This window comes from Octodon degus, unplaced genomic scaffold (assembly GCF_000260255.1).
Source record: "Octodon degus isolate 3935 unplaced genomic scaffold, OctDeg1.0 scaffold00132, whole genome shotgun sequence".
Classification (NCBI taxonomy): domain Eukaryota; kingdom Metazoa; phylum Chordata; class Mammalia; order Rodentia; family Octodontidae; genus Octodon; species Octodon degus.
Genome location: NW_004524708.1, coordinates 4,403,150 through 4,419,097, shown reverse-complemented (window position 1 = coordinate 4,419,097; position 15,948 = coordinate 4,403,150). Strand labels below are relative to the sequence as shown.

Genomic DNA, 15,948 nt, shown 5'->3' with positions numbered 1-15,948 from the left:
AAGTCCTCAAATCCATCCAATTAGAGAAAGACATTTAACTTCTCAGCTTTGGTGTCCTTGTTTATTATAACAAACTTAAGGCATCTATCTGATACAACTCAGAATTCAAGTTTTCTCCATAAGTATTAAAAATTATACTCTGGCAAGTACTATGCTCTGTAAAAGGAGAACAGTAGGAATTAAATGTTTTGTTTTGTTTTGTTTTGTTTCCCCAGAACCGGGGATTGAACCCAGGCCCTTACACTTGCCAGGGAAGTGCTTATTCCACTGAGCCATCTGCCCAGCCCCATTCATTTTTACTAATGAATAACTTTTAAGTTCACTAACATGTTCTGCAAAACAAGCTTTCACCTAGGAGTTAAGAACATCCAACAACTCCAGGTGTCCAACAACTCTGTAATTATGATCCACACTACAGGGATCTTCCTTCCTTCATCTCCAGCTCCTCTTCACCTTGTACTACTCTTTTCCCACACATCATGACTCTGTGACTGTACATGATGCTGCTCATCCTATCATGAAACTCTGACTTCCTTGACCAGACATCAACTCTGTTCATTCTTCAAAACTCAAGTATTTCATTCTTGAAACCTTCACACACACACACACACACACACACACACACACACACACACACACACAGTTATCCCTCCCTTTTGTGCTAATAACATGTGCATACTAACTACAGCTTATTACTTATAGTATCCTATCATCATATGTTTATGTGATCTGCCTATGATCAAGACTATGATCAAGACTTTGAACTGATTAAGGATAGGCAGTCTGCTCTGGCTCAAGAGTTCTCAGAATTTATCAATATACATGGGACATAATAGAAGCTCAAAAATAATTACTGAAATGAACTTCACATACTGAATGAAAACATACAATTATGTTTAAAGAATCACAACAATTATATTTGATATTTTAAAACATAAAATTTACATTAGCTGAGTAAAATGAACCTATACCAATTAATTAAATATACACAGAAGATTCAATAGTCTAGCCAAGAATAGAAAAAACATGTTGAGAAAAACTTAAGTCTCTCGGTCTGATCATGTCCCTTATCTGTAACAATTGAGCTGGCACAGATCCCTTCTATGCTTTCAGCTTCTGTGATTCTGTCAGAGAGCTCGAAGCAGCAATATTAATCTGTGGCTTCAATTTACCTACAGTTGGACCGTCTCAGCTTTCTGTAAGCCTTCTCTTTACTACCCCACACATGCTGGCATCACATTTCTAGTTACTTGCAAGTTACTATTGTGACATGTGATACCTGAGAAACTTACTTTGTGAGGAGGTTATGTCACAATGTATATGCAGAAAATACAACAGTAGTGACAGTATCCTTAGTTTAAGTGTTTCTTTTTCTTTTTTTCTTTTTTCTTTTCTTTTCTTCTTTTTTTTTTTGGTGGAACCGGGATTGAACTCAGACCTTGTGGGTATTTATTTTGAATTAAATGGCAATAATTGTCAGATGTTAGTGGCCTCTATTTCAACAAGTATTTACAGAGACATTATTTAATGCCAAAACCAGAGGAGCAATGAGATCATGAAATAACTGAAAGAGTAGCTATGTGGTAGGTACTAGAGACTGAAAATCTGTACACTGACTGAAATAATCACAGTCAGAAGAAACCTTAGATAGGAAATGGGAAACCAACAGGAAACTGACAAGCAAAACCAACAATTTAAGATGACAGAATGACCAGAGGCAGAAATATTAGTTATCATTTCTAAAAATCAACAATGGCATTTTTCTCTCTTATAATAAGTTATAAAATTTGTTGCTCTCTACTCATTTTCAAAACTGCCATCTCCTGCAGGTCTCCACTGCCACCACCTTGGTACATGCCACTATCACCTCTCACTAGAACAGCAGCTTCTGAGGCCTATTTCCCTTTAAGTCAGTCTTTCACACTGAGCATTGTAAAAATGTAACTCTAAATTACATTCCGTTCCTCCCCCAAAGTCCTCTAACAGTCACCCTTCAGTTTAAGAGAGGACACACATACTTCCAGCTCTACTGATGCCCTGAGCTATCAGCCTCCTGCAAACCCTTTTCTGTCAGTGCTGAAGCTATCCTGGCCTTTGCAGAGCTCCTTAAATACACCACAATCCCTCCTTTCTGGTCTTCTAATTACATATACTTTTGAAACTATTTATCCCTGGGCTCATGTAGCCTAAATAGCATTTCCTGGAAAAGCCTTAGCTAACATAACACCCACATTGGTCAGATCTTCCACTAACACACTTTCTCATTTTATGAATCCTCTGTAGTGTGGCCCTCACTCATCAAGTGAAAATATGCAGTTAATGAGTTAGCTAATCATTTCAACTACATCTCCACCCCCATACACTACAACAGAAACACTTCCATGCCACATTCTTGGTCGCTGCATCCACTGTGCCTCGCACATAACAGATAATCCAATACGTTGCATGGATTCAGATATACCTTTTACTGAGATACAGAAGAATGATACCAGAAAAGACTACAAGAACAAAAACAGAAAATTTACAAAAACTTATACAGTTTTTGGTTAGAAAACTAATCTCTACGTCTTTAAAATCATCTGCAATGTCTAACATAGAGGGTCAGCAAACTTATTCTTAAAGGTCAAATGGAAAATACAGTTATGGTTAATGAGACTCTGCCGCAACTATTCCATCCTGTCACAGTATTATGAAAGAAATCACAGGCTACACAAGCAAATTACAGGCCATGGGCTGTGTTTTCATAATGCTTTATTTACAGAAACAGATGAACAGTCTGCAGATGACAGCAAGCTGGCCCCTGATAATATATATTCTGAAGAGATGATTAGGAAAACTTAAATAAAACAGGGAAAGGGGCTATTGGGTTGCCACCCAAGCTCTAATTCCTCTGTAATAACAACACTGACTATCAGTATACTTATCCAGGCCTCAGTTTCTTTATCTACAAAATGAGGAACTAAGATTAAATGATGGGCATGACACTTCATTTTTGGACACTTCACTTTTGTGCTTAAAAAAGACCAAGAGTAAAGGACCAAGCATTTGGCCAAAGGGAGGACAGCAGTAAATAAACTCCACTGTGATAACTAATATATATAAAATGAAAGCTCAGAATAAATACATAAATTGACAGTTACAGAGTAGATAAAGGTCCAATGTCTAGCAAAACTAAAGCTGGGAGGTACAAAGTTACTCACTTTCCCTAATGTAGCCTTATCTAATAAGTTCTTAGTTATGATTTATTCTTTTTTCCCTTTTTCAGTGCACAGGCTTGAGCCCAGGATCTTTGTGCATACTGGGCAATTATGACATATCATAACAGAAACATAATACAGAGGACAACTAAACTCATGAAGAATAAAAATATTCTATAGGTAGAAGATAAAAATAACTCATTCATAAAAGATGCTGTTAATCAGAAATCTAGACTTGTAATTATTAATGTAAAATAAAATCAAATAAATGTTTTTATTATTTACACTGCTAGTAATTAAAAAGCAATACTCTTTTTTCCTTTTTTTTTTTTTTAACTTTTTGAGACAGAGTCTTGCTATATAGTTCAGGCTGGCCTTGAACTAACTAAGTAGCCTAGAATGGCCTTGAACCCAGAGTAATTCTGCTGCCACTGCCTCCTGAGTGCTGAGATTACAGGTATGTACCACCAGGACAGCCTAGCCTGCTTTTATATTCTGTACTTTACAGAGTGTTAATCTAATATTATACTTGATTATCATACACTCTTTTCAAGTCAGTATGATAGAGTATTTTTCCTAGGAAATAGAGCTGAAAATATTACAAACTGTATTCCCTATGCCGTGCATTTTTAAAAGGAGAGAAAAAAAATAAAAAGTCTATCCAGAATACTACTTCCCATTATTTTACTAGCTCTTTACTGCCAGTTTTAAAAAGGAGTCACCTTTAAATCCCATGTTAGTTTATAGAAAATATATATCCCTCCATACACATGTGCCTGTTTACATTATTATATCCAATTATTACATGACATCAAAAGTATTAATAATACAGCAATAGGGCTGGGGTAATAGCTTGGCAGTCTAAGCACCTGCCTGGCAAGTAGAAGGACCCGGGTTTCATCCCCAGTACCACACACTGCGCCAGCCCCAGACCTCCAAGCACACCATGCTGGCCACTGAAACAGGGCATGTTGGTGCACACCTGTAATCCCAGCACTGGGGAAGCTGAGACAGGATCACTACGAGTCTGAGTCGTGCAGTGAGACCTTGTACCAAATAAATAAAAATTAAAATAATAGTACAGTAATAGTAAAAACATTTCAAAGTCTTCATATAAAATCTATGATTAGCTACAGCACTACAAATCACTAGTGAAAGACACATGAATAATTATGCCACCAGTTTAGATTAATTTAAACTGAGTTTGACTAAATTGTGCTTACAATTTACTCTTTTTTTTTTTCTTTAAGTATGTGGTACATGGTCTACAGGGTCTCACTACGTAGATCATAGTGATTCTACTGTTTTCAGCCTCCCAAACACTGGGATTACAAGCACGTGCCATCATGCTCAGTCTCAATCACCATCTCAGCATGCTCCAGTGGCGGGGCCAGCACGGCATGCTGGGGATCTAACCCCGGTCGCTGCGCTCTGCCTAAACAGGCACTTTAGTCCGCTGAGCTATCAGGCTGGCCCTACTACTTTATTTTTAAATCAAATTTATAACTGTTGGTCAATAGCCAAAGCTGTTGATCTCAAAACATAATTATTTTAATTAGTATTATCTTTTAAAAATTTAAACAATGCATCTCCCATTGTGTTAGGCAAAATAAAAGTCCCTCAATACTGTCCATGTTTTAATCCCTGGAATCTATGTCCTACTCCACTACAAAGAATTAAAGCTACAGCTGAAGTTAAAGTTGCTAGTCAACTGAACTTAAAATATGGATAGTATACTAAATATCTAAACAGGTTGAATACAATGATATGGTCCTTCGGAGAAAGAGGGATACAGAAGGAAGACTCTAGTGATAGGGATTAACCTACCACTGCTGACTTTGAAGACGGGAAATCCAACCACAATAATAGGAATAAAAAAGTAGGCACTATGATAGGGCTGTAAGATGTTTAAAAAAAATCCTGAACAACTTTCACCAACATAAGACATTAGATGAAATTTTGAAAGCCACACAAGAATATGTATATTTTTGGGGGGCCTGCTGGTTAGCTCAGTTGTTCCAGCACCTGCTCCTGCAAATGCTATCAGGTGCAGGATACCGCAGCTCGATCCCCACCTCCACCTTCCTTACCAGACCTGCCCTTAAGGCAGCCTGAGCCAGCAAAAAAAAAAAAAAAAAAAAGAGTATGTATATTTTTTTAATGCCCCATATCTTAAAACATTCTCACCAAGAAAATTCCAAGTCCAAAAGCCTGAATTCTGGTGAATTCTTAGAAACACTTAAGGAAAAAGAAGTTTACATCAATTATATACAAACTGTCAAAATGTAAGACTGGAATATTCTTGACTAATTATGAAGCATAAACTGTATACCAAACATGCAACCCAAAAAGAAGAAAATCATAAAGCAGAACAATCTTATTCATGAACATAACTACAAAAGATATAAATAAAATGTAAAGCAATCAGTCTAATAACATTAAAAAGAATAATACATCACAACCACATGAATGTATTCCAACAATACAAAGGTAATACAAAGGTAGTTTAATATCTGAAAATAAAGCAATGCAATCCACCAAATCAAGGGAGAAAAAAATAATTCAATTACTTCAAAAGATGTAGACAAGCATTTGATGAATAATACAATTCACAACAAAAAATTAGCAAACAAAATAAAAGGGAACTTCTATAACCTGATAATACTCATTTTATTCCCCCAGCCCCCAAAAAACTTTCATGGTGAATAATAGTGCTTCTTCTAAAATTTTATCATTATTTTGGTCATCTTAACATAGGGATAGGAGAGTTACAAATTATATGATTATCTAGTATACAGGGAAATTCCAAAAACATCCCCAGACCAATTATTAGAATAAGTAAATGAACAACAAAAACTCTTGAAAATAATAATTTTAAAGTGGGATCATTTATAGTAGCAAAATTAAAGATCTAAAATACGTGTAACAGGACTGGAGAAAAACTTCAGCAGACTAACGCGCCTGCTTAGGCAAGGTTAGCCAGGCACAGGGACTGTAGTTTGATGCCTGGCACCACATACTGTGCAGGCCCTGCCCCCAGACCAGCTGAGCCTGCCACAGAGTCTGGTTGCAGTGGTACATGGCTGTAATTCCAGTGCTGGAGAGGCTGAAAACAGGAGGATCATTAAGAGTTCGAGCTGCATAGTGAGACCCTGTAACAGCCAAATACATTAAAAATAAATAAATAAAATATGTGTAACATTTTACAGAAAAATATAAAACATTATCAAGAAATATTGCTAAAGTCTAAGCAAATAGATAAGTAGGATTAGAAAAATACCACAAATGTGCCAATTCTCTCTTCAATCTGATCTCATAAATTCAATGCAATCCCTTTCAAAAATCACTCCAGGGCCTTCATAGAAATTGACAAGTCCATCCTTATAGTTGAAAGAGAATATAAATAGCTAAGAATAGCTAGATGAATATTGGAATAAAACAAAGATAGAAAACTTACATTACCAGACGTCAAAACTTTTAAAACTATAAAAGTTTTACTCAAAAGTATAGTCAGAATAGACAAGTAGACAATCTGTGCAGTCACTGATTGAAGACAAAGATGACCCCTTAATGGAATTAGGAAGAATAGGTCTCTGTACCCCAAAAAATTAACCTTGACCTTTGTTATACATTATACACAAAGTAACTTCCAGGTGAATTGTAGAAAGGTTAAATACAAACCAACACATAAAGTCTTCAGCAGAAAACACATGAACATATCTTTGTGACTTTTAGGTAGGCAAAGATTTTACAACAGTTTTTAAAAATAGTAATAAGGAGGGCTGGCCAGACAGCCCAGCGGATTAAAGTGCCTGCTTAGGCAGACTCAGGGACCAGGGCTCGATCTTTGGCATGCCACGCAGGCCCCGCCCTCAGGGTTTGCTGAGATGGCAACTGAGACTGGGCATGGTGGTGCACACCTGCAATGCTTAGGAGGCTGAAAACAGGAGGATCATTACAATTCTGATCTGTGTAGTGAGACCCTGCAGACCCTGTACTAAAATACATAAAAAAATAGTAATAAGGGGAAAAAAATGGTAAACTGGACAATATTAAAACTGTCTTATCAACAGACACTACCAAGAAATTTAAAGGGCAGCCTAGAGTAAAAATGTATTATACACATACTTTACAAACATATGTTTTATTACATATATAACATATTTATATCCAAACCATATAGAGTTTTACAAATAAGTAAAAAATATATATATATACATAACCCAACAGAAGGCGCTTCTCAGAAGAAGATGCCCGAAGGGACAATAAATATCTGTGAAGGTGCTCAATGAGTAGTTACAAAGGGAAATGACAAAAATCTCAACACAATGCTACCGCACCCTCACCAGGACAGCAAACCTGTTAAGCCAAACAACACTAAGTGCAGATAAGAAAATAGAATTTCTGAAATATTCATTTATTGCCAGTAGGAGCAGTCAATAAGATGGCTTTGGAAGACTAACTATATACCCAAAAATATCCTATTATCGAAGGATCCCTCTGCTACATGTCTTATCAACAGAAATATTAAATAGTCACTATAAAATATATAGCAACCTTCAAAATATTCAAACATTCAAAACAATATAATCCTCTAATAGTCAATACCAAACAAACTAAATACCTATCAACAATGAGATAAAAGTACTCTATTCCCAAAAAAGAATATGACACAAGAGGAATGAATTACAACTGACAAATACCTAATAATAAAAGAATCTAGACATTAAGCATCACATACTTATGATTCCATCTATACAGAGTTCAAGCATAGGAAAACTAATCTGCCTAGGGCCAGACATCAATCAATAGTGGCTGCATCTCTCTTGTGTCGGTGAAAATATGACCAAAAGGAACAGAGAAAAAAAAAAATCCTGGGTTGACAGAATACTACATATCTTCATCTGCATAACTGTAAAACAAGTATATAAATTTGTTAAAATTCTCTGGGCCATTTGCAGATTTGTGTATTTTGCTGTTCATAAATAATGCATCAACAAAACTCTGAGAGCATTTAAACAGCAAAAACAGAATTGGAGACCGGTGTTATGAAAAGCACTCAGTCTACAAACTATTTTGGAGGGTCAACGAAAGATAAAGGACTGCACCAGAATGGGTACCAATGCCCTGAGCCCTTCAAGGAGAAACTCGTATTATGGGAACAGCAGACAAACCAAACAGTGAATCAAACTAAAGTGTGTTACAGTAACACATATTCTGTTGAAAGCACCTTTTCCTGACCCAGCCTGGGATCAGGCCTGTTATAGGAATGAAAAAAAGCGAGACCATGCTGAAGTTCTTTTCTAGTTAAGTCAGACTTTAGTTACAGGAACAAGATTAATAGGGTAACATCAGAAAACTTCAGACACTAAGTGGCTCATTGCTGCCATCTGCTGGATACTATGTTCACATGCCCTTCAATCACAGTACTGTACTTTAACAAGTAGTACCAAGACAAAACTTAAGGCCCTAACTGCAATCTTTCCTTTTTTATGTAACGAGACCGAACTATTTTCTCTAAATTAGAATGTGTGTTCCCTCTAGATTTATACAACTTAAAAAACCTCTGGTAACTATAATTGCTTTTTCCAAACCACGGTATTGTATTAATATAGAAAATTACATAGCCTAATATCCACCTAGACTGTTAATTTACCCACAAAGATTACTAATTTGATTTTCTCAAAAATAATATTATAGGGCCGGGGAGATGGCTCAGGAGAATAAGTGCTTCCCTGGCAAGCGCAAGGGCCTGAGTTCAATCCCCGGTTCCACAAAAATAAATAAATTAATTAATTAAAATAAAATAATATTGTATATAAAAATAATCATGTGAATCATTTTTAAACACATCAGCTACATTTTATCCATATGGCTTATACACATTGTTTCCTAAAATACACTTGTATGAATGCATGCTGTCTTCCAGCACTCAGACATACCTGGTTCCTTCACCTTTCAGGGCATAGGAAAATAACATTCCTTGTCCTCTTAGTATTTACTGGGACCACACATGATCAGTGCTGGTCAACAGGTAGTGCATGAGAGCGCCAGGTGCCACCTGCAGGCCACAGCCAGTAACTGCATGAGTGAGACTTCCTAATTCTCCCTCTGGCACAGCACGAGGCCTCAAAGATGATGGAGATCTACGTGTCAAGCAGCTTAGGTCACTAAATGCAACCACCTTAGAGAGCTGTCCAGACCTGCAGTAGACTTTCTAACAACAAAAACCTAAAACTTTTACTGAGTTAAGTCAGTCCAGAGTTGGTGCTTGAATTGAGGCTCAGCAGAACCCTGCCCAAGGTTTTCAAGAGGTACACTGCTACTTTGTGCACAAGGAGACAATATGCAGCATTCCCAGCCCCTATTCACCAAGTGACATTCCTAACATTACAACCAAAACTGCCTCCACACACTCTCCTACTCCCCCTCCTCAAGAACCACTGGCCTGACTTGACCAGACCAATACAGTATGTACAGTATATACATGTCTGATGACATGTACTTATGTGTATCAGTACACTAATGTCCAATGTGATAAATTCTCTATGCTTTACACTATGCTTTCTAGGCCCTTAACAGAAATTATTTTTTAAACTAGGAAAGTGAATTCATAAATTAAAGCTAAATTCAGTATCTTAAGTCTTTTAGTTTACCTTACTTAATAGCTAAGTACACAAATTATTCCAAAAGAGCACATAAATCCATACATACTATGCTGTTCATTTCAGAAGACTCGTAGCTCCCAACAGGGTGGACATTTCCAATGGGTTCCAAGCCCTCTTCATCCCACATGTACGTCCCGTCAGAGCTATCAGATGGAGAGAGTTCAAATGAAGAACCAGCTCTGTAATCTGTATCCGGTGAAATTAAGTTATTTCCAGAGGTATGTTTTGCACATTCACTCCTGTCTTCAGTTGATTTAAAAAGAGACAAAAAAATTATTAATTCACACAATATAACTACTTCTCATTTCTATAATATAAACTCTAATAATTTCATATATTGTGGCAAAAAGGCTTAATATAATGCATTCACAACCATAACATCTTCTAAAATTTAAACAATAAACGCCAGTCTTTTTTTTTTTTTTTTTTTGGTGGAACCGGGGATTGAACTCAGGCCCTTGCGCTTGCCAGGGAAACACTTATTCCATTGAGCCATCTCCCCGGCCCCCAATAAACACCAGTCTTAAAAATACCTTATGTTGGGGCCTGGGAGATGGCTCAGTAGAATAAGCGCTTGCCTGGCAAGCCCAAGGGCCTGAGTTCAAGCCCCGGTTCCACAAAAAAAAAAAAAAAACACCTTATGTTGAACAGTGAACAAAGGGAAATTTCTGCCATCTTTTGTTTCTGTAACATTTCTAAAATGTAAGTAAAGCCTCCTAATCCTTTACTATTGCCCAAGGTGCTCACTTTTAATCATCAGGCAGGAAACAGGTACACATGACTTAACCTCGCAGTTGCCTCTTTGTAAGGAAAATATTTTCTGACAGTTGCTTTTATAAGACCCACTGACAATCAAGAGTTCATGTTCATCTCTACACATAATAATCCCTTCATTAAACCACATGCCAAGTCCTTTTGTTTGATCTTTATTTGGGATATATGGAGGACCACAGATATCTTTTCACCAGTATTTAGTGCCAGGATAACCTACTATAAGGGGAAACATTTAAAAGGAAAAAAAAAAAAAAAAAAGCTGACTTTCTTCAATCTAAAATATATATAAAGCTCCTCTGGAAGTACTGACCATAAAGGTTGATAATGAAAAAATTTCTGAATAAAAGAACAATCAGACTGAATCTAGCTTCGGTTAATTAGCTCATTTGCCCTTTGGTACAGCTATCTCTTACAAACAGTAATGATCTGACATCTACTAGGAGAGATGGTTTTGTTTTGGCTTTTTGTGGGTTTTTTTTTGTTTTGTTTTGTTTTGTTTTGTTTTGGTGGAACCAGGAATTGAACTCAGGCCCCTGCACTTGCCAAGCAAGCGCTTATTCTACTGAGCCATCTCCCCAGCCCCAGGAGAGATGGTTTGATAGTACACCACTGACTGGGTAAGTGGGAGTAAAATAATTTGGGAAGCACTATACTAAGTAGGAACAGGGGTGTGTGTAACAACTAAAGAAGGGCAAAGGCAAGAGTGTTTTTACTGATTTTATTTTATACAGGATGAAAAATGGGTTAGGGTGTAAAGTCACAAGGAAGCCTACTGCTGTCCACTCAAGTTTCATCTACTTCCATCTCTCTGTGAAACTGACAGCAAGTATCTTGGAAACTGATCAGAAAATCCTAAATGTAAATTCAGTAATATTATCTAGGAGAAAGCAAAGAAAAACTTAAGGACATTAATATTTACCAGATACACTTATATCTAGCCATTCATCAGTTTTACTGTAGTCCTTTTCATTTTCCTTAGGGGAATCAAAGATATCTTTCGATGGTACACTTTCATGCTTTTCTTCTTTGAGAGAAATTTCCTCTGGGGTTATTGTAGTTCTGTTGGAGTCTTCTATATCTATAAAATCATCACTGAAGTCTTCACTTAAATCATTCTTATCAGAAGATGACAAAGAAGACAAGGAAATATCATCCACATCATCACTCAAGTATCTAATTTTCGTATCATTTTTCATGGTCTGATCATTCTCTGTTCTATAACTTTCATTTTCAATTAATTCTTGGTCCTTCTTAATAGTGCTGTCCTTAGTCAAATCTGCAGTCTCTTCCTCTACACACATGTCAGCAGGTGAATTTTTATTACTATCAACTGTGAGAGTTCCAGCAAATGGAGGTCGGCTAGATTTCAGAAGAGAGGGATGAACCATCCTATAACCCAAGGAGGAAGCTACACCTGGGCCATTTGGTAAAGCCAGCTTCTTTCCACCTGCAGCATAAGGCCTAGTAAATCCATAGCCCAAATGTTCATTCCCATTGAGTACTTCTGATTGGCGGGAATTTCTTGTCAGGATACTTGACCGGAGAGGCACTCGAATGGGTAGCTGTTGGTTTTGATAAGGCTTTGTGAGATCTACAGCTCTATTGAAGGAATGTGACCTGGTTATAGATGAAGGGGGAAGGAATGAATTTTCAATGGAATGTGAAAAACTCTGTGACCTTACCATTTTCTCACAAGTACTAGATTTAATATTGTCTGGGGACTGTGCTAAGCTTTCTCCAGAACTGCTTCTAGTGGCACAGGAGTTCACTCTAGGACTCTGCATGCTGTTAGTCGATCGGCTGCCATAAAATCCATTCAACTGTGATTTTGGAGTACTGATCGAAGAAAAGGAAGTCCTTCCGAACAATGTGCCTTTGGTGAATTTGCCCAAATTAGATGGTCCAGAGAAAGACTTTTGGTTTAATTCTTCTGTAGATGATACAAACATAGTGGATGGCTTTGCTATTTTTGATGTGAAAAAAGCAGCACTTTTCAAACCTCCTTTTACTCCATTTTTATCAAACCTTCCTTGAGTAGGAGCATGCTTTACTGGGTCAATTAATTTATCATGTAAATTTTGAGTATTATCAGGCTCTTCAGTACCCTGAACATTAAGCTGGTATTTACTTGCTTTTCTCCAGTTAAATGAATGGGACAATGAACAATCAGATCCATTGTTTTTGATATAACTGTTCACATTACCACTCTTAGACGTTCCTAATAAACTAACAGCTGTCCCATTTGGCATTGGCTGCAGCGTACTTCTTACAGACTTTGCTCCATACTTTGGCAACTTTGAACCCAAAAATGTTTTGATTTGTGTTTTTTCTTCCATGAGCTATAAGGTGCATTTGTTCTTAAAAATCGGCCAGAATCTGAGAAGGAAAAAAAAAGTAAATTAAACATTCCTAAGGATTATTACATGGATACATATATATAGAAAGTTACATGAAAAAAGAACTCAAAAGCTATTTATGCTTCCTACAAAACTCAAACACATTGAATATAATAATTAAACCAATAATTTATGCTGGAAGAAAACATTCTTACACTTTTATAAACTTGGTAATACATGACAGGAAAGGCCATAAATAATAAACCAATTTGAATTTTTAAAAATACTTCTACAGTACACTGTCCAATTTCCAGTCAGAGTAATTTTTACATTTTGAGTCATACTCTTAAAAACATAACTACATGATTTAATTTTTTATAAAAAACACAATCTTACCAAACCTGAAATATACTGTAAAAACTTTACTAAGGCCATGTAACAGATGTTGTAAAGAATACAACAGCCTAAAAAAAAAAAAAAAAATTCTTCCAACATTAGTGGTTCAAATATCAACTGTCATTTTAAGCAATTATCTCAAAGGAATTTCTGTGCAGTAACACAAACAGACTATTGGTAGTGCAAAGATGAGAAGAATAAACATTTAATAAAGTTCATTCATTAATCTCAGTATCTCAAATATATTTTAAAGACAAACCAAAACTAAACACAAAAAGGTCAATGCACCCACAAGGGCATAAGACTAGTAACTGTTTAATAAATTAAGGTATGCCCTATGATGAGATTATAAAGATGCAACATAAATTAAAATGCAAGCAATATGGTCACTATCTGCTCTACTATAAAAATTCTGTGAAGGGGCCGGGGAGATGACTCAGTGGAATAAACGCTTCCCTGGCAAGCGCAAGGGCCTGAGTTCAATCCCACAGCTCTGAAAAAAAAAAAAAAAAAAAAAAACCACTTCTGTGAAAACATAAAAGCAAAATATAAACAAAAGAAAATACATGCCTTTGGGTCACTGGTGGGTTTTTTTGCATATATTTTATGACACTGTTTTAAATTTGTTAAACTTTTAAGTTTAAATTTGGCCAAATAGGGGCCTGCAGGTTAGCTCAGTTGCGTGCCTGCTCATGAAAATGCAGTCAGGTGCAGGGGACCATGGTTTGATCCCCAGCTCCACATGCCTTACCACACCCACACTTAAGGCAGCCTGAGGAAGCCAAAAAAAGAAAAAGAAAAAAAAAATCCTAAATCTGGCCAAATGCCAGGTATAATGGCACACACCTGTAATCCTGGCACTAGGGAAGCTGAGGCAGGAGGACAGCATGAATTTGAGGCCAGCCTGGAATACAACATAAGTTCAAGGCCAGCCTGAACTGCATGATGAAACCCTGTCTTAAAAAAAAAAAAAGGAAATTATGGGGCCACAGAGGAAAGTGACTGACGATGTATAGTGTGCCTAAGGAGAGTCACATGGAGAGAAAATACTCTCTCAGGCTTTCACAGAGAGCAAATTGTTCAAGCAATGGCTGTGACTCATTCAAAGGACTGACACTGACAAAGGATCTACAAACTGCGGTACAGAGTTTCAGGGTAAATCTTGAAGGGATCCGACTGGCCCTGTCAGACACAGAACCTACATTTCTTTTTATATAGGTCTTGCTTTATCTTGGTCTTAACCATCCAGCAGAAAAGTATAAAAATGAAGTATAAAAAGTAAAGCCATATTAATATACTGAGATGTAAAAGGCTCAAGTCAACAGCTTCTGACATTACCTGTCCTACGGATAACCCACTACTATTATGGACTACTGGACTACACTGGATTTTTTTTTTCTTCTTTTTTTGGTGGTACCAGGGATTAAACTCAGAAACCTGTGCTTGCAAGGCAAGCACTTAGTCCACTGAGCTATCTCCCCAGCATTATATTGGATTACTTTGCTGAATTCATGCACCTACAATATTTAAATGGCAGTGGAATACCCTTCTCTGACAAAACTAAACAAAAAAAAAAGGGATACAAATGAAGGACCATTTTGTATCTGTATAAAAAAGTAGTTAGGATAGATATACAGCTACTTTCTCTTAATTCAATGAGAAGAAAGATTTGTACTAATAGTGTTTGGATAGGATATCATATCTGCATCTTTACTATGAATAACTACTACAAAGATAACAATATGCAATGTATTAATTATTGTAACTGTTCTACTACCCTGTTTTGAAACTGTCTCACTGCTATTTATTTCTCAACAAAATTAATTAAAAAAAAAAGAAACAATGATTTTGAGGTTCAATCTAGACTCTGTAATAGTATCATGAACAGCAACAATGTCTATCATGAGCAGAAAAAGGGACAGGAAAAATATCTATGCCACAAAACTGCCCTCTCCATTTTTAAAAATTTTGCCATCTCCATTTTTAATATTAGTCTTAACCACAAAACATACCCCACATACTACAAACATTTTCCAGATACCCGCTAAGAAAACAATTTTCCAGAAACTCATATTATACAGAAGGGTGATTTTGCAAATTATTAAATAATATAGATTAAAGATTTGGTGCTCTCCTAAGCTAAAATCAAAATGGATTAAAGATCTAAACATTAAAACAGAAACACTAAATCTCCTGGAAGAGAAAGTAGGAGGAACTCTTGAAGACATACAGGTAGGCAAAAAGTTCATGAACAAAAATCAAATAACACGGGAAACACTTAAAAGAATTAACAACTGGGACCTGTTCTTACTGAGAAATTTTTTCACGTCAAAAGAAATTACCAACAAAGTGAAAAGGCAAAAAAAGGCAAACCACAAATTTGGAAAAAAACATGACAAATAAGTACTCAATCAAAGGTCTGCTCTCTAAAATTTATAAAGAACTAAAAAACACTAGGGCCCCAAAATTTAAAGACCCAGTCCAGAAATGGGCATCCAAGACAAACACACACTTCTCAGAGGATGAAATTAAAGAAGTGAATAAATATATGAAAAAATGCTCCACATCACTAGCCAT

The 15,948-nt window shown here is 36.4% G+C and overlaps 1 protein-coding gene across 8 annotated transcripts in view; it reads right to left on the bottom strand.

The window, feature by feature from the left end:
• Window positions 1-15,948, bottom strand: part of Ccser2 (coiled-coil serine rich protein 2) — a 186,333-nt gene that overhangs the window by 153,295 nt on the left and 17,090 nt on the right. For 7 of the 8 annotated variants that reach the window (XR_002818087.1, XM_004641222.2, XM_023701277.1 and 4 more), the window contains exons 2-3: window positions 11,559-13,015; window positions 9,912-10,108 (exon numbers count right to left, since the gene is read on the bottom strand). Coding sequence is in view for 6 of the 8 variants with exons in the window: in XM_004641222.2 (XP_004641279.1) it covers window positions 9,912-10,108; window positions 11,559-12,975 (1,614 nt within the window). In the remaining 2 variants the exon portion in view is untranslated. Of the gene's footprint in view, window positions 1-1,172; window positions 1,190-9,911; window positions 10,109-11,558; window positions 13,016-15,948 lie in introns of those variants that run through there. The other variant, XM_023701280.1, reaches the window with a different exon arrangement.